The sequence below is a fragment of the Salvelinus sp. IW2-2015 genome, linkage group LG4q.2 (assembly GCF_002910315.2).
Source record: "Salvelinus sp. IW2-2015 linkage group LG4q.2, ASM291031v2, whole genome shotgun sequence".
Taxonomy (NCBI): Eukaryota; Metazoa; Chordata; class Actinopteri; order Salmoniformes; family Salmonidae; genus Salvelinus; species Salvelinus sp. IW2-2015.
In genome coordinates, this window is record NC_036843.1 from 9,416,033 (window position 1) to 9,437,153 (window position 21,121).

General features: G+C 42.4%; 2 protein-coding genes across 3 annotated transcripts in view; one reads left to right on the forward strand and one right to left on the reverse strand.

The window, feature by feature from the left end:
- vash1 (vasohibin 1) overlaps nucleotides 1–21,121 on the forward strand; it is a 541,933-nt gene that overhangs the window by 109,409 nt on the left and 411,403 nt on the right. The window lies entirely within an intron of this gene.
- Nucleotides 9,806–17,823, reverse strand: exd1 (exonuclease 3'-5' domain containing 1). 2 transcript variants are annotated; one of them, XM_023986565.2, is made up of 11 exons: nucleotides 17,519–17,823; nucleotides 13,047–13,115; nucleotides 12,894–12,924; nucleotides 12,638–12,717; nucleotides 12,434–12,501; nucleotides 12,143–12,229; nucleotides 11,919–12,023; nucleotides 11,753–11,833; nucleotides 11,474–11,617; nucleotides 11,113–11,253; nucleotides 9,806–10,880 (listed from the first exon to the last, which is right to left on the reverse strand). In XM_023986565.2, the coding sequence occupies exons 1-11, from the start codon at nucleotides 17,646–17,648 to the stop codon at nucleotides 10,170–10,172; spliced, it is 1,647 nt and encodes a 548-aa protein (XP_023842333.1). In that variant the 5' UTR covers nucleotides 17,649–17,823; the 3' UTR covers nucleotides 9,806–10,169. The 2 variants fall into 2 exon arrangements, with proteins under 2 accessions (XP_023842333.1, XP_023842332.1); XM_023986564.2 differs by having other exon boundaries at nucleotides 11,113–11,304; nucleotides 17,519–17,822.

Below are 21,121 nucleotides of genomic sequence, written 5' to 3' on the forward strand. Positions count from 1 at the left end.
CAAACATTGTTTACAGACAGATATTATTTCACTGTATCACATTCCAGTGTGTCAGAAGTTTACATACACTAAGTTGACTGTGCCTTTAAAACAGCTTGGAAAATTCCAGAAAATTATGTTGTGGCTTTAGAAGCTTCTGATAGGCTAATTGACATCATTTGAGTCAATTGGAGGTGTACCTGTGGATGTATTTCCAGGCCCACCTTCAAACTCAGTGCCTCTTTGCATGACATGAGAAAATCAAAAAAATCAGCCAAGAACTCCACAAGTCTGGTTCATCCTTGGGAGCAATTTCCAAATGCCTGAAGTACCACGTTCATATGTACAAGTAATAGTACGCAAGTATAAACACCATGGACCACACAACCGTCATACCGCTCAGGAAGGAGACGCCTTCTGTCTCCTAGAGATGAATGTACTTTGGTGGAAATCAATCCCAGAACAGCAAAGGACCTTGTGTAGATGCTGGAGGAAACAGGTACAAAGTATCTATATCCACAGTAAAACGAGTCCTATATCGACATAACCTGAAAGGCCGCTCAGCAAGGAAGAAGCCACTGCTCCAAAACCGCATAAAAAAGCCAGACTATGATTTGCAATTGCACTTGGGGACAAAAGATCGTACTTTTGGAGAAATGTCCTGCGTCTGATGAAACAAAAATAGAACTGTTTGGCCATAATGACCATCGTTATGTTTGGAGGAAAAGGGGGGAGGCTTGCAAGCTGAAGAACACCATCCCAACCGTGAAGCACGGGGGTGGCAGCATCATGTGTGGGGGGGTGCTTTGCTGCAGGAGGGACTGGTGCACTTCAACAAATAGATGCATCATGAGGTAGGAAAAATTATGTGGATATATTGAAGCAACATCTCAAGACATCAGTCAGGAAGTTAAAGCTTGGTCGCAAATGGGTCTTCCAAATGGACAATGACCCCAAGCATAATCCCAAAGTTGTGGCAAAATGGCTTAAGGACAACAAAGTCAAGGTATTGGAGTGGCCATCACAAAGCCCTGACCTCAATCCCATCGAAAATTTGTGGGCAGAACTGAAAAAGCGTGTGCGAGCATGAGGGCCTACAAACCTGACTCAGTTACACCAGCTCTGTCAGGAGGAATGGGTCAAAATTCACCCAACTTATTGTGGGAAGCTTGTGGAAGGCTAACCGAAACGTTTGACCCAAGTTAAACAATTTAAAGGCTTTGCTACCAAATACTAATTGAGTGTATGTAAACTTTTGACCCACTGGAATGTGATGAAAGAAATAAAAAGTTGAAATAAATCTTTCTCTCTACTATTATTCTGACATTTCACATTGAAAAATGACTTGTATCATGCACAAAGTAGATGTCCTAACCGACTTGCCAAAACTATAGTTTGTTAACAAGAAATTTGTGGAGTGGTTGAAAAACAAGTTTTAATGACTCCAACCTAAGTGTAGGTTAACTTCCGACTTCAACTGTAGCTTTCAGCTGATGAACTACCACTCTAACTGTGCCAGTGCTTCTTATGGACAGTTGGACACTGATACTTGTTTGTTCGAGGTTTCATCCTGGTTCTTCCTCCACCACAGTAGCTGTCCCTCTGTCTTACTAGTGTTATGGGTGGATCTGAAGACATCCACGGGTGCGGTGCCCGTGCAATATGTGGTGTACTATGGCTGTCTGCTCTGGTACTGGGCAGCAACACACAGCGTCCCGCATGCATGTTTGAAGGCACACCAGGTGGGGCCAAACAAACACACATTAATCTGCGCTTTTTATGAATATTCAGACACAGCTGTCTGTGACAGGGAGATAGCAGCTGGTGCGTTTGTGCCCTGCTGATATCTCAGTGCCATCCCTGGACAGGAGCTCCTGCATCTGGGCCAACAGTACAGCAAGCCAGCCTGCCTGTCTGCCAGGCCCACTCAAACCCCACGGCTGACACCTTTTACACGCAGAGGGTCAAAGACTCAATCAGACACCTCTAGGGGCCAGTCAGCGGACACAGGAAGACACTTGTGTTACTACTGTACACAGTAACTTTGTTGCGTGTTTGTGCATCACAATGACAAGGAAAATATTATTTTACAGCAACTACAGAAGCTCAAGAAACTATCCCTAATCAATTACATTTGTTAAGTGTTAACTAACACCAATAAGGCACCATCAAAATGACTGATTTAGTGTTTTCCGCTGAACCATTAGACCATATTAGGCTACTCTGTACAAATACTTTCATCCTGCCAATCTTTAATCGTAAAAGGATCATTTTCCATTCTTTCATTTCTCTCTAATGAAACAGTAGGTTGTAATGCTAGTGTTAAAACAGATGGCATTCCTTTCTGTATCACATTTGATTTCCCATTTAGAGCTTTTGTTAAGAATTCCTAACAAACAAGAGCATCTAAAATGTATTTGAATTAAACGTAATTGAATTGAATCATAAGTACATGTATGTTCATTAAGTTCAGCTGTATGTGATGTGACTGATAGAGCATAACTTATTGTCATGTCTTAGCACCAGACTGTCTAGGAACAAATTCATGCGGTGTGAAGAATACTGTATGGTGACATTTTTCATTACTGCTGAATGTCAGCAAGGCTTAAAGTGGCATTTACAATGTCCCACATGAGATCAATCAAATTTGCCCTTTTAATTGCCAAACTTAATCCACCACTAATCCAATAAAATTCCCAAAACAAGTAGAGAGAATGGTGAGTAGGTTTGGAGACAAAGCCTGGTGGAGGGACTGGAGGAGTTTGAGTTTGGTGTGCCTGGCATTGGCACCTCCCAGATAGTCTGCAGGTTGGCCCTGACAACATGGCATCATCCTGCCAAGCAGGCTGTCAGTGTGCCAGGAACAGAGCACAGCTGCCAGGCCAAACCAGCAGGCACTAATTCAGCCAGCCACAGGGAGCCTTCTTCCGCCCCAAGCCTTCCCTGTGGCTATAATCAACCCTCCCCCACAATCTCCCACCTTTTTTTTAATCAAAAACATTTGTGGCAGATGATGGTGCCAATATACAGATGACTAATTATCAGAAGTTCTGGTGAATAAACACATTTTCTTCTGTTGACCAGCACCGCCCTTTCCTCAAAGCCGCTAAGCCTATGAGACTCCCAAAGCCAGCAAGGCAAGAAACCTCACTGAGTAATGTGCCTTTGCATCTTCATTGATGTTTAGAAAAATTCTGCACGGGAACATTCTATTGTGTGCTGTCAGTGTCTGCTGTACAATTGGAGATACAGTAGATCTCTTATCTGTGGAACATAAAGTAGAGGTTCCATTCATTATCATGGATCTCTTTGACACATGTTCATATTTGTGAATAATTAATGTCCTATTTGTTTTGTCATTATCCTCCTGGTTTAGAACAAGGCTTTGAACCAAAGGGACTGCAATGAGGCCAGTTAGTCAGCAGTTGGTAAACTCAAGTCCAAAATGCATCGGAAACGTTCTGTTGACATCCCACTGTGTCCCTGGCCTCTACCCTGGGCTCAGGTTGGGTTGGGAAGGCTACCACTTGTCCTCCAGTGCTGGGCGTAGAGTTTCCTGGTGCCATGCCATGGGGTCCATCATCAAGATCAAGTGAAATGCTCCAGCCCTACATAGCAGACAGGCTGACAGACGTGGTTGGTTCTTCTCACTAAGGCAAGAGCCACCTCTCCCCATGTACATACAGGTAACTGCCAAAATAAAGGAAACACCAGCATAAAGTGATAAAATGTCTTTATACCACACTGGGCCACCACAAGCCATCAGAACAGCTTCCGTGCGTCTTGGTATAGAATCTACAAGTGTCTGGAACTCTATTGGAGGGATGCGACACCATTCTTCCACGAGAAATACCATCATTTGTTGTTTTGTTGATGGTGGTAGAGAACGCTGGCTCAAGCACCGCTCCAGAATCTCCCATAAGTGTTCAATTGGGTTGGGGGGTTACTAAGCTATATGGAATTTTAAGAAGGTCATAACCAATCAATCAAATGTATTTATAAAGCCCTTCTTACATCAGCTGATGTCAAAGTGATGTACAGAAACCCAGCCTAAAACCCCAAACAGCAAGCAATGCAGGTGTAGAAGCACGGTGGCTAGGAAAAACTCCCTAGAAAGGCCGGATCCTAGGAAGAAATCTAGAGAGGAACCAGGCTATGAGGGGTGGCCAGTCCTCTTCTGGCTGTGCCAGGTGGGGATTATAACAGAACATGGCCATTGTCATACCAAGGATCATTTAGCTATTTCATTTAGAATTTTAAGACCCCTTGAAGTATCAAAAAAATATATAAAAACATATTGATGAAACATTTTTTGGGGGTCTTTACTGCTATTAGCCCATACAAACACATTGAATAACGGAGTCCCAAAAACAAATAAAATTCAATTTTTTTCTGAAGTGTCTCTCCTATATCCGAGAGAGATATGAAAGAACATGTTTTTAAACCCATATTTTTGGCATTGAACAGTCTCCATATATGCCAGGGGTGGGCAATTCCAGTCCTCGAGGGCCTGATTGGTGTCACAGTTTTGCCCCAGCCCCAGCTAACACACCTGACTCCAATAATCACCTAATCATGATCAGCAGATCAGAATGCAATTTGATTAATCAGCTGTGTTGGCCCTCGAAGACTGGAGTTGCCAACCCCTGATATATACAGTACCAGCCAAAGGTTTGGACACACTTACTCATTCAAGGGTTTTTCTTTATTTTAACTATGTTCTACATTGTAGAATAATAGTGAAGACATCAAAACTATTAAATAACACATATCGAATCATGTAGTAACCAAAAAAAGTGTTAAACATATCTAAATATATTTAATATTTTAGATTCTTCAACGACACACCTGTTAATTGAAATACATTCCAGGTGACTACCTCATGAAGCTGGTTGAGAGAATGCCAATTGTGCAAAGCTGTCATCAAGGCAAAGGGTGGCTACTTTGAAGAATCACAAATATAAAATGTTTAACACTTTCTTTGGTTACTACATGATTCCATACGTGTCATATCATAGTCTGATGTCTTCACTATTATTCTACAATGTAGAAAATAGTAAAAATAAAGAAAAAACCTAGAATGAGTAGGTAGGTCCAAACTTTTGACTGGTACTGTACTTCCATTCATATTTTCAACTGGTCCCGGGGGACAGGTGTGCCAGTTGAGTCTTGTGAGGCCTGTGGGCGTCCTAGAGCAAATGTTTGTGAGAGTCTCACCTTTGCACAGAGGGGTCATTTTAGTGTGTAGCCCAAACGGTTCGGACGCTACAGACAGAAGTTGACAGATCAGCTGAGTCTCCTGACACTTGTGGAGGTCGTAGAGCAAAACGGAGAACACCATCATGTTTGTAGGCCAAAGCGTTCAGACGCTATAGACGGTTTTGTGAGAAGACAGATTTGTAGTGATGTCTCATGGACTGAAACACCACTAGATCTGTTATCTTTCACTGGAGATGCAGAAGTGCGACATAGGCGGATATGGAAGATTGAGACACAACCGATGCAACAAAACATATCTCTAGCTTAAACTGACAGATTTCTATTGGGATTTTTTGTATTATACTAATTAGATTTTCATGGGGGCACAGACATCAACCTTAGGGGGTTAAAGGCCTGGGTGCGAAACAGTCCATTTGATGCCAGTTGTACAGATTGGCACAGGGGTATTTGAGTACTATTCCGCAGGCCTGCCCTCTGCCCGGCTACACACGGCTCATCTGCTCACTCAATCTGTTCCCACTGTCGATGATTCAGTCTGCTCTGGCTGAAGGTCACAATATGGCACGGGCTTCTGGTGAAAAGTCCGCCAAAGGCCCCAGACAGCTTAGTCTCCAGCCTGCTGCCTCCCTGTGTACAGGAGAGGGAGATCACTGCAGAGACGCCTGTGCAGATATTACACATTCAAGGCCTTAGGCATGATGTACAATCAGCATTTAGTATAGGGCCTTTAAACTCAAAGGCCCTTACATCTGAAGGCTGATAATTAGGTTTGGTCACAGCTCTCCTCATGTCCTGGTGGAGCCTGACTAGTGACCACAGGGATACCTCAGCTAATCTTCAGTAGAGCATACTGAAATATTAATGCAGTGTTTTCATTTTTGCCCTACCTGAGTGGCCATCTGAGAAGCTTGGCTGTTCTCACATTAACTATTCATTCCTCTGTTGAATATGACCAGTGCTGCACAATGGGAGCTAATTGTGTAACTCTAGAGAGAAAAGGGGAGCAGAAGAGAGGGACTATATATGTAGGATGAATGACAGGGATCTTACGATAACGGAGTAGTGTATTATACAAGCAGATGGAAGGTGTGAAATACTGTAGAAGCTGATGATTGATGATGTGTTTTTCCCTGTGGACAAGGATAATAAAGTACAGATTATTAGTTCTATTGTTTCCACATTTGACCAGAAGTGGCAGCTAATGCGCAACCCGCCTACCTGCCTCAGTGCTCAGGTAAGACTGACTAATCAAAACTCCCCAACACTACAGGGCATTTAAATCACCCACGTCTGACTGACTCTGCTACTCAGGCAAAACCACAGACACCCAGGGGAGAGATGATGGCTACCAACAGCAAAGCTCTCGCTGACACCTTATGCCAGTCATCACACCTAACGGCAGAGAAGTGTTCACTTGTGGAGCCACAACCACCCAGGCCTGATGATCAAGACATCAGGGGGGGGGGGGGGCAGATGTGAAGAGTGCACACACACACAGGGGGAGATGATCAAGTCAATGACCCGGACACCGCTCTCTGCTCCTCTCTCCTTTCTGCTCAATCTGCTTAATGACCGGCAAGCTGTGGGCAAGATAAGCGCTTGCCCAGACAACTCAAGTGTGAATATTAATGATGGTTTTGGCCAAGATGTGCTGGAGCAAACCAACAAACTGAATGATAGTTGCAGAAAAGGAGAGGGTGGGACAATTCATCCCCCCCTCTATGGTTAATAATTCATGAAGTCCTATTAATTATGATCCAATCTGTAACCTAACAATAGTCAAGAGGGATGGTGATTGCCTAGGAACATTGACCCATTTTAAATACAACACCTCATTGTTTCTGGTATTGAGACCCCCCCCCCCAGGACAGTGGTAATATAGTAGAAAGTAGTGGGTTACAGTTGTTTTGGGTACTGTGACAAAGGGGATACAAGCCCCGGCAATGAATAATGCTGTTGAGTGTGTCGTGTCATGATGCATTCATCCAAGTCGGTGAATACAATAGTAAATGTCTGTAGTGGATGTGTTCTTAGGGAAATATTGTATACCAATAATAGTCCTACAAGTGTAGATAGAATAGTGAGATGGAGGAGCAGACATTGATCCTGTTGAATATATAATCAGTTCCCATGTAATTAAGATGAGTGGTTTTGAAGGTTGGGTATTAAGTTTATAGTACGGATAAAGCATCCAGTAACTGAATGAAGGAGTTTGTATTAATTGTATTGTTGTTTATTTAACTGTGGAAGGAATTGTGTCGGACGCACATGTTGACACCATGAGCAAACAGTAGAGCTCCACGTTCCTCCGGAGAAGAGCCACAACATGGAAACAGTTTCTAGTAACCAATGAAGACAGCTGGAATTTCTGAAGATTGTGTTTATGTCTGTGTCCTACCTTTCCGACACTAAAAATAACCATGCACCTCCTGCTGCGATGTTCAAGGTGTAGTCGACTGTCCTTCTGGTAGGAAGCCATGAATATCGTGTGACTAGCGCCCTGTTCCTTCCTCTCAGGCCTGAGAAACAGGAAGTGGAGCTCATAATGCATTATTGTGACAGACAGGAAATGCAGTGTCCTCTAAAATAAGGGTCCCTCTCTACCCGTCAATGACCGGTCCCAGCTGTCTACAGCCCTGTGGTAGACCTCCCTCTTCCGGCACCCCTTTCTTCACGTCAGCAAAACACAGAGACAGCCTACTGAACAACTAGAACCAGAGTGTTTAGTCAGACCCTGAAAATCGACATCCCCTTCATCATATATTAAAGAAAATGGATAAACAATGGGAACGTTGACTGTTTTATGACCAAAGGCAATGACAGACTGGTCCTGCGCAGTTTCAGTAACTGGAAGAGTATGGCACACAATGGACTGGGCCATGTGATTTCTGCCAACCATACACAGTACACTTCATATGTACTGACTGACACAGCCCAACAGTGAAGAGAACCTCGTGAAAACCTTAATGCAGGAGGGCTCTTACAGCCACTGGTCAATGTTTCAAGACTAAATTGATTGGAATTCTATTTTCAGTCACATTACTGGAAACAAGATGACTTTCAATTTGAAATCTAAAAGAAGCTCAGAAGCGCTAAAGGCCTAGGAGATGAAGCATAGAAGCGCTAAAGGCCTAGGAGATGAAGCATAGAAGCGCTAAAGGCCTAGAGAGTGAAGCATAGAAGCGCTAAAGGCCTAGGGAGATGAAGCATAGAAGCGCTAAAGGCCTAGGAGATGAAGCATAGAAGCGCTAAAGCCTAGGCAGTGAAGCATAGAAGCGCTAAAGGCCTAGGAGATGAAGCATAGAAGCGCTAAAGGCCTAGGAGATGAAGCATAGAAGCGCTAAAGGCCTAGGAGGCTAGGAGATTAAGTATAGAATAATCCATGATCTCACCATATGTCTGCTGCAGAGGGACAAAAGAGAGCCATGAAAAAAAACTAGTTTTGATCAGTCATGGAATTTGCTGAAAACAAACTGGCTCCTATTTAAAAAGTCAACGCTGCCATTTTGGTGCAGGTTCAGCCAAGTAGCGCAAAACTACTGCGAGTCAGAACTACACGATATATCGGCAAAAATAATATCCCGACATGTAACTGTATCAATCCGCCCGCCATTCACTACTATCGATCCAGTCCCTAGCAGAAGCTGAGGAGGCGCCAGTTGCTAAGAGAGATGGGTCTTTGTGCTCTGCTCCCCCCTAGTTAATTAAAAGACTACTTTATCTGTTTCATGCCTTCAATGTGGGTACCTGGCATGAGCCCAAGCTGCTATACGTAGATAACCATGGCAATAAGACGTGATTAATGTGGGCACCATTTGTACCGCGCGCCCTGCTGCGGTTTAAACACATTGTTTTTGTCTTAATATCCTGTTGATCCCAAACTGCACCTCTGAAAATGAATTCAAAGTGGCTCTTTGTGGAACACGTGTGTAATATCCGCATTGCAGTATCCTAATTCAGGAAGCCCATAGATTAAGAAAGACATGGCTTTGTTTTCCTGTGTAAAACATGGCAGGTGTTGGGTACTTATGATCGTCAGCATCTGAACTTCTTGAGTGATTAGTGCTGCAGACAGGCAATATCAATTTCATGTCAACATCCTGCATTCATTCTGTGCCAGCTCTAATGGTTTTGCAGTCATCTGTAATCAAAGCAACCTTCCAGAAACAATGTTTTTCTTTCATTAACAGCATATCCATCAATGCTTTCCTGCGTTCCACCTCAATTAACAGCAACCATGAAGCCAAAATTAGTGAATTGATCATCCTAAGCTATATTGGGTACTTTATTCTGTGTTAGCGTTTGTTTTACACAGATTTTTCATGTCCTCAACATTTGGACTTGATGTGCTTCATTTGGCTGAACTATAATTCTGCTGGTGCTGCACAGATCATCCAGGTGCGGGCTGGTATGAATTGATACACTATGTTCTGTATTGTTATCAAAGGAATTAGTTGGACATTATCAGGCTGTAGCCTGGCAGAATATTCCCTGTACGCCAAGGACCTCATTACCAAGTGAAATGACTGCACTTAACACAGATTCAGAATGTACCATTACTCATGCAAATCAGGCCAGAAAGAGAGAAAGACAGAATCACAATAAATCAGAGTATTGAACTGGTGTTCATTTAACTTTGTAAAGGAACAAGTGCTGAACAGCAATTTAAGTCTATTTAAGCTTCTATTTTTAAATTAACAAATGTACAGGTTAACCAGATATCATGGGACACAATTCTAAATATCACTCATCCAATTATGATTTGATATCGTACGTATTGTACATTTGAAATAGAAAAGCAGTTAACTACAACAATATAGTTTCACCCCCAAACATTGGTGCAATTTATATTGCAAACAGAATTGACAATTTACCGCCACCTAGTGGTCGTCATAGAATAAAAATATACAAAAGTAATTTTGAACCAACCAATCCCAATTATAGGTGGTGATTGAGATGAATCCTAATCATCATCTCTTTCTAAATGAACTGAAGGAGAGACTGAGAGGAGAGGTCAGACCTTGGGGTTTCTGTATGAGGCCTCTCCCAGCACCAGGGATGTTTTCAGATGGCTGTACTGGGCTGGGTATTGGGCCTGGGGGGACAGGCACCTCCAACCTCCCCACTGGGGCCTGGGTCTTCAGGGCTCCGGGGCTCTCCTTGGGGACCTGGGCTGCTGGTATCGGGAGAGCCAGGCCTCTTCCCAGGGAGGGGAACACAGGGAGAATGGGTGGCGTTGGGTCTTTCAACAGGGACCTCCCTCTGCCTGCCATTGTGTCCATCACTATCTCCAAGAGTCCTGTTGCTCCTGATGGAGCCACTGGGCTGACGACTCCAGACGGCTGTTTCCTGTAGCTCTGCTGGGCCTCTTGTGTCAGGGCACTGGTCATAGCGTCGGGGTCGGAGGCCCCCAGGGTACTGCTGGGACGGGGTTTCTCTGCTGGGCCCTGTCCTGGTGCTGGGACTACAGGCACCACTTCTGTGGGGACAGGAGGGTCCGGTTGTTTTTGGGTGGCTGTGTCCTGGCCCTGCCCATTCTGTGATGGGGGTAGGGGTCTGGGGTTGGAGCGCTCCAGCAGGCCCTGCTCAGTGACAGGGTAGCGGTCGACGGCCCACTTCTGGCGCTTCTGACGCGTGTGCTCCAACTCCCGCAGCTCCCTGGGCAGCTCCAGAACACTGCTCTGTAGACAGACACACAGCTGCCCATGAGCTTCTATATCATCTCAACACAACAAAGACATTTATATCTCAAACAATTACAGCCATGGAGATCTATTCATTTTTACGTCACTAAATATTCTCTCAACATTGCCATATGTACAGTAATGAGTAAGTGGCTCTGGACGTTTGAGTATGTAAATACTTTATCTGGGTGGTTGTGTTGGGTCGTGTGTGTGAAGCTCAGTGGCTCACCGAGCCGATGTTCTGCATGTGGACAGGTTCCTCTCGGCTGCCGCTGAGGTAGGAGTCCACCAGGCCTGTGTAGTCAGCCATGAGGGCATCCAGCAGCACCAGTCTCAGAGGCTGCAGGTGGATCACCGACAGGGCCATGACCTTCAGCAGGGACAAAGGGCAGGGACGCACATACCACACCTCTTTGTCCTCCTACAGGTTTAGTACAGACACACCGATACAGGTTTAGTACAGACACATCTTGTAAACCTTTAACACACACAAATACAAGTCTTCCAACAGGTCTCTGTTCCACTGAGACAAAGACACACACACCACATCCATAATGCTGTGCTATGTTCCCTCCTTTAGGGTTCTGTACCTTGGTGAGCAGAGACTTGATGTTGAGAGAGGAGAGTTGTGACGAGGACATCTTCAAATGTAGGCTCACCACCTTCGGTAGGGTACTGACCCTGTCTGGCAGGAAGCCACCGGTCGCTGTGTAGAAGCACAGGATATCTGCCACCTATGGAGAAATAACATGACTACATTGCTGTGATAAGGCAGGTAGGACAACACCTGGTATGATGCCTACAGGTAAGTAAGAATCCATTCATAGAACAACAACAACATCTAGGCTGCACACTCTATAGTATAGTACCTGCGTGTCAAAGACGTTGGTGAGATTTACTCCAAACTGAGCCATCAGACATCCGGCGAGGCTCCGGCAGTCATGAGTGACCTGAACAACAAATATATACAGACAGAAATTGCATGAGGTGGAAGTGAAATGGGATATGTCCGACTCTCCCATCTAAATTACTCACCTTTAATATGTGGTTATTTTCTAGGATCATGGACAGGCCGTTCTTAAAGGCCCGGGCTCCAAGCAACAGGATGTCAAAGAGGTACACCTTGTTCTTAGTGGCAATCTACAAAGGAGATTGGACATAGTTCAGTTGTTCAAATTTCCAACGATGAAAAGTAATAGATTATGTGAAATAGAACACACATATGTAAAAGCCTAGGTAGGATCTGTCTCTTTCCTCACCTGCAGCCAACAGAGTCTCTCGTGCTGGAACGTCCCGACTCCGTCAGCTCCTATCCCGATCACCTGCTGCTTCCGGATGTGCATCATCTAGGTGGAGAGCATGACCAAGCAAGGTGCTAGAGTTCAATCCGTACGCCCACAGGACAGGACACACACCTCTTTAGGCTCCCACTAGATTCATTTTCCTCAGAAATGTTATCCACATCTGTATGCCAATAGGCTATGTAATGTGAAGCTTACACCCAGGGGCTAGGTGATATGAAACAGTGATTGTGAGGGTTAGGTACTCACAGCAGGACCAAACTTCTCATGGAACTCATCAATGACCACAAAGTTGACATGGCTCTCATCATCGTCATCTGAGGATGGCGGATATCTATTTGTAGTACTACATAGATCATATAAACCAACTAAAGAAAAAAGCTAATGATGCAAATCTATGGCTTCTACTAGCTAAACGTGTACAATATAGTATTTAACCTGAGGTCAACTCACTCAGTATGAGACCCTTCCTGTAAGGCTGGAACTCTGCCACTGTCAGGTGACCTTCAGGTCTGTGGTCACTGGTGTTATCTCTGAGCCACAGAGCAGACGACAGTCTTTTGGTATTATTGCATGCAATACTAATGACACCTTCATTTATCCGTGAGCAAAGTCAACTATTGTAAAATATGACAGATGCATACAAAGAATAATTCCATAGTTAGATAATCTTTCATCCATTCACTAATGACGTCAATATCGGACATACCGGTCAGTCTTTGTTACATTTGGGAATTCCACTGAAAGATAGAAGGGTAACTAACAGTTATTCATAGCAGAAGACCAGAGACGATTAGATTCAACTTGAAAAACTAGCTAATAATAATGACAGAAATAAAAGTGCACGATTCAGGCTGCCTACCATTCAGAATTTCATGTCCAAAGAATAGTTTCACTCCAGGGAATTTCCTTCCATTCTTGACATCCACAACTGAAAAAGATTAAACCCATACATTGCAGACTACTAGCTTCATGCAACAGTCAAATACTAGCTAGCTACACTACTGTTCAAAAGTTTGGGGTCACTTAGAAATTTCCCCCAAGAATTGTCCGTTAAAATAACATCAAATTGATCAGAAATACAGTGTCGACATTGTTAATGTTGTAAATGACTATTGTAGCTGGAAAGGGCTGATTTTTAATGGAATATCTACATAGAGTTGAAGTCGGAAGTTTACATACACTTAGGTTGGAGTCATTAAAACTCGTTTAACAACCACTCCACAAATTTCTTGTTAACAAACTATAGTTTTGGCAAGTCGGTTAGGACATCTACTTTGTGCATGACAAGTCATTTTTCCAACAATTGTTAACAGACAGATTATCTCACTTAAATCACAATTCCAGTGGGTCAGAAGATTACATACACTAAGTTGACTGTGCTTTTAAACAGCTTGGAAATCTCCAGAAAATTATGTTGTGGCTTTAGAAGCTTCTGATAGGCTAATTGACATCATTTGAGTCAATTGGAGGTGTACCTGTGGATGCATTTCAAGGCCTACCTTCAAACTCAGTGCCTCTTTGCTTGACATCATGGGAAAATCAAATCAGCCAAAATTGTAGACCTCCACAAGTCTGGTTCATCCTTGGGATCAATTTCCAAACGCCTGAAGGTACCACGTTCATCTGTACAAACAACAGTATGCAAGTACAAACACCATGGGACCACGCAGCCGTCATACCGCTCAGGAAGGAGACGCGTTCTGTCTCCTAGAGGTGAACATACTTTGGTGCGAAAAGTGCAAATCAATCCCAGAACAGCAAAGGACCTTGTGAAGATGCATGAGGAAACAGGTACAAGGTATCTATATCCACAGTAAAACGAGTCCTATATCGACATAACCTGAAAGGCCGCTCAGCAAGGAAGAAGCCACTGCTCCAAAACCACCATAAAAAAGCCAGTCTATGGTTTGCAACTGCACATGGGGACAAAGAACGCACTTTTGGAGAAATGTCCTCTGGTCTGATGAAACAAAAATAGAACTGTTTGGCCATAATGACCACGTTATGTTTGGAGGAAAAGGGGGAGGCTTGCAAGCCAAACACCACCATCCCAACTGTGAAGCACGGGGTGGCAGCATCATGTTGTGGGGGTGCTTTGCTGCAGGAGGGACTGCTGCACTTCACAAAATAAATGGCATCATGAGGTAGGGAAATTATGTGGATATATTGAAGCAACATCTCAAGACATCAGTCAGGAAGTTAAAGCTTCGTTGCAAGTGGGTCTTCCAAATGGACAATGACCCCAAGCATAATCCCAAAGTTGTGGCAAAATGGCTTAAGGACAACAAAGTCAAGGTATTGGAGTGGCCATCACAAAGCCCTGACCTCAATCCTATAGAAAATTTGTGGGCAGAACTGAAAAAGCGTGTGAGAGCAAGGTGCCTACAACACTGACTCAGTTACACCAGCTCTGTCAGGAGGAATGGGCCAAAATTCACCAACTTATTGTGGGAAGCTTGTGGAAGGCTACCCGAAACATTTGACCCAAGTTAAACAATTTAAAGGCAATGCTACCAAATACTAATTGAGTGTATGTAAACTTCTGACCCACTGGGAATGTGATGAAATAAAAGCTGAAATAAATCACTATTATTCTGACATTTCACATTCTTAAAATAAAGTGGTGATCCTAATTGACCTAAAACAGGGAATTTTTACTAGGATTAAATGTTAGGAATTGTGAAAAACGGAGTTTAAATGTATTTGGCTATGGTGTATGTAAACTTCTGACTTAACTGTAGACGTACAGAGGCCCATTATCAGCAACCATCACTCCGGTGTTCCAATGGTACGATGTGTTAGCTAATCCAAGTTTATCATCTTAAAAGGCTAATTGATCATTAGAAAACCTTTTTTCAATTATGTTAGCACAGCTGAAAACTGTTGTTTTGATTAAAGCAGAAATAAAACAAAGAAAAATACATATCTCAGACTGGCCAATAAAAAGATTAAGATGAGGAAAACACTTGACAGAAGAACTCTGTCTAGAAGGCCAGCATCCCGGACTCACCTCTTCACTGTTGACGTTGAGACTGGTGTTTAGCGGGTACTATTTAATGAAGCTGCCAGTTGAAGACTTGAGGCATTAAAATTATTGCACAATACTGATGATGGATCAGCTCCTATATATATTATAGATGGTTATAGATGGTATATTATAGATGGTAATTATATTATCTTACCATCTATGGCTGCAAATATTAAGGCGGCTTATTCTAATGCATTTTTTCAAATCACAGATTTGGCACATTATCGCACACATCAGGCTACACATGTTCCCTCTCCCCTCCCGGAGAACCTGAGCCCTAGGACCATGCCTCAGGACTACCTGGCCTGACGATTCCTGGCTGTCCCCAGTCCACCTGCTCGTGCTGCTGATCCAGTTTCTGCTGTTCTGCCTGCGGCTATGGAACCCTGACCTGTTCACCGGACGTGCTAACTTGTTCCGGACCTAATGTTGTTTCGACCCTCTCTCCCACCTGCTGTCTCGACTTCAATGCTTGGCTACGAAAAGCCAACTGGCATTTTACTTCTGAGGTGCTGACCTGGTGCATCCTCTATAACTCGGTACCGGTACCCCCTGTATATAGCCTCGTTATTGACGACTTATTGTGTTGTTTCCACCCCCTTTCGTTTATTTAGAAAATATTTACTTAACATTTTCTTAAAACTGCATTGTAAGTAAGAATTTCACGGTAAGGTCTACACCCTTTGTATTAGGCGCATTTGACAAATAAAATTGGATTTGAACAATTGAACATTTGATTTGAACAAAATCTGATTCGATCGACTGGTCGATCTCCAAGCCTTTCCTAGTCTTTCACCAAAAATTTATGTAAAAAATAATAATAATAATAATCCTTGCGTTCCCATTTCGTTTTTATTTGTTTCGCACTGTTGGTGGTAGGTGCACTTGATTCAGCAGCCCTAGCGCCGGGTAGGCAGTGTTCCCATTTTATGTATCTGAAGGTAAAACTATGCCTACCCGGCAGCCCCAGAGGGCAAATCAAGTGCACCTATAGGCCTACCGCTGGCTAATTAGATAACTGCAGACACAGTGATCTGAGCTCCCTCAAGCCGTAGACTGTAAAAAGAAACCTTGGAACGCACAGCAAAGTTGATAATGTGAGATTAACACTTATAACCATGACTAGTGAGAGACTCAATGAATACAGCAGAGCTGCTGTTTTATGAGTAAGTTCATGCTGTTATTCAGCACTGTCAACACTTTGTTCAACAGTTTTATAAGCAATAAAAAGCACATTCGCCCTACTTCCACTCATGCTACAACCAGCACTGCAATGAAGGAGTATAACAAAGTGTTTCGATCAGCGTTATTATTTGCATCTTGTCTTTTAACGTCAAGGAATATTTTACTTTCTCTGGTCATAGGAGTAACATGAATTGGTGCATGAGGCAGAAATAATGGAGTACGACAAGTTTCGCCATCAGCTGGAAGACTGTGTCCCCTTTTCTCAGCGGAGGGAGGGAGAGGATGGACTATGAGTCAGGTGAGAGGCAGCCTCACCACTGCTCCATCCCTCCCCTCAGACTGGCCATCAGAAGCAGGCACTCACTCAGCCATGCCTTGCAAGTAATACAACAAATTATGTATTACCTGTGTGATCATATACCTAACATTTTGAAACAATTTGAAAAAGGTCTGAAAAGAACATTGGGCAATTACGGCATAGCCAATTTTCTACAGAACCGTTTTTAATTGCTTAATGTTGCATAGGCTTACGTTTATTAAGTAATGTAAAAAAAATATTCTGAACAGTGGGTCTCGTTTTGCATTTTGACTCAGAAAATGATCGACTCCAAAAAGGTTGGTGACCACTGCTCTATAACCACTGTTATTATTACTAGACCCTGCTGGTCATCTATGAACGTGTAAACACCTTGAAGAACGGCCTGGTTCTCCATCAGGCACAGCCAGAAGAGGACTGGTCACCCTTCGGAGCCTGGTCCTAGGTTCATGCCTTTCTAGGTTGTTTTTCCTAGCCACTGTGCTTCTAAATCTGTGGGGGTTTTAGGCTGGGTTCTGTATAAGCACTTTGTGACAACTGCTGATGTAAAAATGGCTTAATAAATACATTTGATTGGAGATGCTTTTGGGAAACCGGGTCCAGGTCAGTCCCTAACACATGCGCACACCTTTCTGGAAAAACCGCCTCTGCTGGCTAACTAACGTTAGTTACCATAGCAAACTAGCTGAGCTGATTGTGATCAGATGCCGTGGAGATTCTTTGCAAAAAATATGGCCATGTAAAACTGAAAAATAGTTCAAATCAAGATATTGTAAGTCAGTGCATTCATTTTATATCTTACCGTCCTCCAAAATCACAGTTTTATTGGTGTTTATCCGCTGAACAATTCCAAGGAAAGTCGCAGTCTTGAGGGTCAATTTGATGCGTTTTCTCTTGAAGCTATCCATGAATTGAAAGTCGTCCATGGTCATCTTTCTAAACAACAATTGCTATGCTTGTTGTTCAATGTATCAAGCAAAGTTAAAGCTAATGACAGCTAATCAATCTCTGTCGATACTTTTTTTTTACCAACATGTGCCTTGACCAAAGCAGGTGCGAGGAATCAACTACGTGAACGTGATTGATTGACGGCCAGGGGGTGGAGCGTGTGAGGGGTCAGGCCATACAGAGATAGGTAGTTAGAGAAGGCAACATTGTAAATGCCCATATGGCGTCTGCGAGAGCAGATGTAGTTACCACAGCCACAGTTATAAACCCCGCCTATTTTTGTATTTTATTTAACCTTTATTTAACTAGGCAAGTCAGTTAAGAACAAATTATTATTTTACAATGATGGCCTACCCGTATTTTTACAATGCATTTTCTTAATATACGATTTAAACCTTAGCCACGCTGCTAACCTTATGCCTAACTTTAAATTAAGACCAAAAAGCGATTTTTTTCCTTCATTTGATAACCATAACATCACATTACGATTTAGCCAATTTTGAATTTGTGGCTGTGGTAACAAGTGGAAACCGTGAGCAAATGGGCAGCGCCATCTCCATTCTGAAGTAGTCCATTTTCTTCTGCTACTTCTTGAGTTGGTAAACAAACTGAAAGGTTCCAAACTGCCACCTATAGTGTGTTGTTTGAACAGGTATGATGCCATGGCTGGCGATTTACTGCCACTTTCAGTTATGGAACGTTTTCTCATGAGTATAAATCATTGGCTGATCCCTCCTGATGACCTGGATGGAATTATGTGATCCTTCCTCAACCCATAGGAAGTCCCACCTAGTTGACTACTTAAAAATGGTGAAAGACCCCAATGGAGCTGCTCATGCTTAAACAGGCTTTTGGGCCCTAGAGTGCTCTATCTCTGTGGTCATGCATCATCAGGCAACCTTCTTCTTCTATATAATGGCGGGCCACCACTTATTGTGTCAGCTCGACCTTGCATGATGCTTGACAATAAATACTCCTTTCAATATTGATTGTTGTCAATAACCATGCTTCCATCTACAGTTTTTATGTGAGTAGAGTCATAAAAATACCTTCATAGAAAATGGCTCAAGTAAAATACTACTTGAGTAAAAGTATAACATGATTTTGGTTTTAAATATACTTAAGTATCAAAAGTAAATGGAATTGCTAAAATATACTTAAGTATCAAAAGTAAAAGTATAAATAATTTCAAATATATTAAGCAAACCAGACTGCACAATTTTATTTGTTATTTTTTTATTGACGGATAGCCAGAGGCACACTCCAACACATCATTTACAAACTAAGGAATTTGTGTTTAGTGAATCCGCCAAATCAGAGGCAGTAGAGATGACCAGGGATGTTCTCTTGATAAGTGCGTTAATTGGAAAACATTTCTTTAAAAATTCAAGGAATGCTTTTGGGTTTCAGGGAAAATGTATGAAGTAAAAAGTACATTACTTTCTTTAGGAATGTAGTAAAGTAAAAGTTGGCAAAAACATAAATAGTAAAGTACAGATACCCCCAGAAACTACTTAAGTAGTACTTTAAAGTATTTTTACTTAAGTACTTTACACCATTGTGTGTAGGTAAAATTAATTCATGCTTGAAATTTTGCCAGGAATGACTTTATGTGCAAATATCGATATAATCACCATCATATCGAAGTAAATTTGTGTGGTTCTCTCACTACGCCTCAGGAAACCATGCAGTTTATTAGACTACAGATTAAATATATTATGATGAACTTCACAGGGTGGTGAAAGTGCATGTGATGAGCTTGATTCTGCTTTCCAATAAATATCGAGGGTCTCATTCTGGTGACATGAGGATTGATGCTTGACTGCCGTTTGACAAATACAAATATTCTCGCTCTTATCCATAATAATCTCATCATGTAGACTAGCCAACCAGGCACAGCCTACCTGCACTGTTTATGTGCAGGTGCCAAGACCAGAGTAGGGACATTTGCTAAAGTACAATTTGTGTACACTGTCATAACGCACAGATTTTTATCTGCAACAAGTTCAGTTGGTGGAAACATACCACTGGTGGGAAAATATGCATATTTTCTTAATGCGGATTCGAGAATATTTGCATAAAAATCTGTCACCAATTGAATGGAAACCTAGCTAGTGTCACTCAGAGCCACCGGAAAACGTGTGGCATTTGCCCCAGTACTTTTCACACCACTTTCAAAGCAGCAGCACCGACCGGGACAGTTACTTCTCAGCACGTCATTGAATGCCATTGAATTGCATCACTCATCTCATATGTATATGCTGTATTCTATTCTCCTGTATCTTACTCTATGCCGCTCTGACATTGCTCGTCCATATATTTATATATTCTGAATTCCATTCCTTACTTAGATTTGTGTGTATTGTTGTGAAATTGTTAGATATTACTGCACTGTTGGAGCTAGAAACACAAGTATTTAGCTACACCCGCAATAACATCTGGAAAACACGTGTATGTGACCAATAACATTTGATTTGATTTTGAAGACTACACCATTGAAGATTACACACAGAACAGTTGTGCTATTTGTATTTGAGCAATATGATTGGCAGTTCATTCAAGCACTACTACACTCCTGAGAGTCACAACTTCTCGAGCAGTACAGAGGTTCATACCCAGAAGGCACAGACGTCAATTCAACATCTATTTCATGTTGGTTCAATGTAATTTAATTGAAATGACGTGGAAACAACATTGATTCAACCAGTGTGTGCCCAGTGGGTAGCTACGTTCACACAGTACACAGGAGCTGTCCTACTGTTGATAGTCTGCAAAAATAAAGATACAAAAAATTTTTTTTTTGCATTCGTCTTGGCTAGTCTATGAGACCAGGATGATCCACCCTCACCAATCACCCTCCTTTAGTTTTTTGCCTTAAGTAACCTTCTGTCTTATGTAATCGTACCAAACGTAACATATCATGCTAATTTGATTGTTCCGGATTTACATTTACTATGTTACGTCTAGTCTATGAGACCAGGCTGTGTAGCCAGGTCAATATCTCTTTTGGAACGCAATTGTCTTAGAGGGGCAGCGTCCTATTATCAAAATGACATTAGAAACAAAAACTACTGCAATTAATACAATGCAATTCTAAAGAATAGAGTAATGAAATAATATGAAACAGCTTTTTAATACATTGAGAATTTGAGACTATAAGGTCCTATATGCAAAAAGATGATTCTGAGATAATTGGCTTTAAAGTTCTGAACCCTGATTGGTTTGAATGGTGTCAACATTTTTATCTTGTATACTTTTGAACTTAGCAACATGAATTGGGGTATTAGAGTACTATACACTGAGTGTACAAAACATTGGGAACACCTTCCTAATATTGAGTTGCACCCCTTTTGCAATCAGAACAGCCTCAATTCGTCAGGGCATGGAATCTACAAGGTGTCGAAAGCGTTCCACAGGGATGCTGGCCCATGTTGACTTCAATGCTTCCCACAGTTGT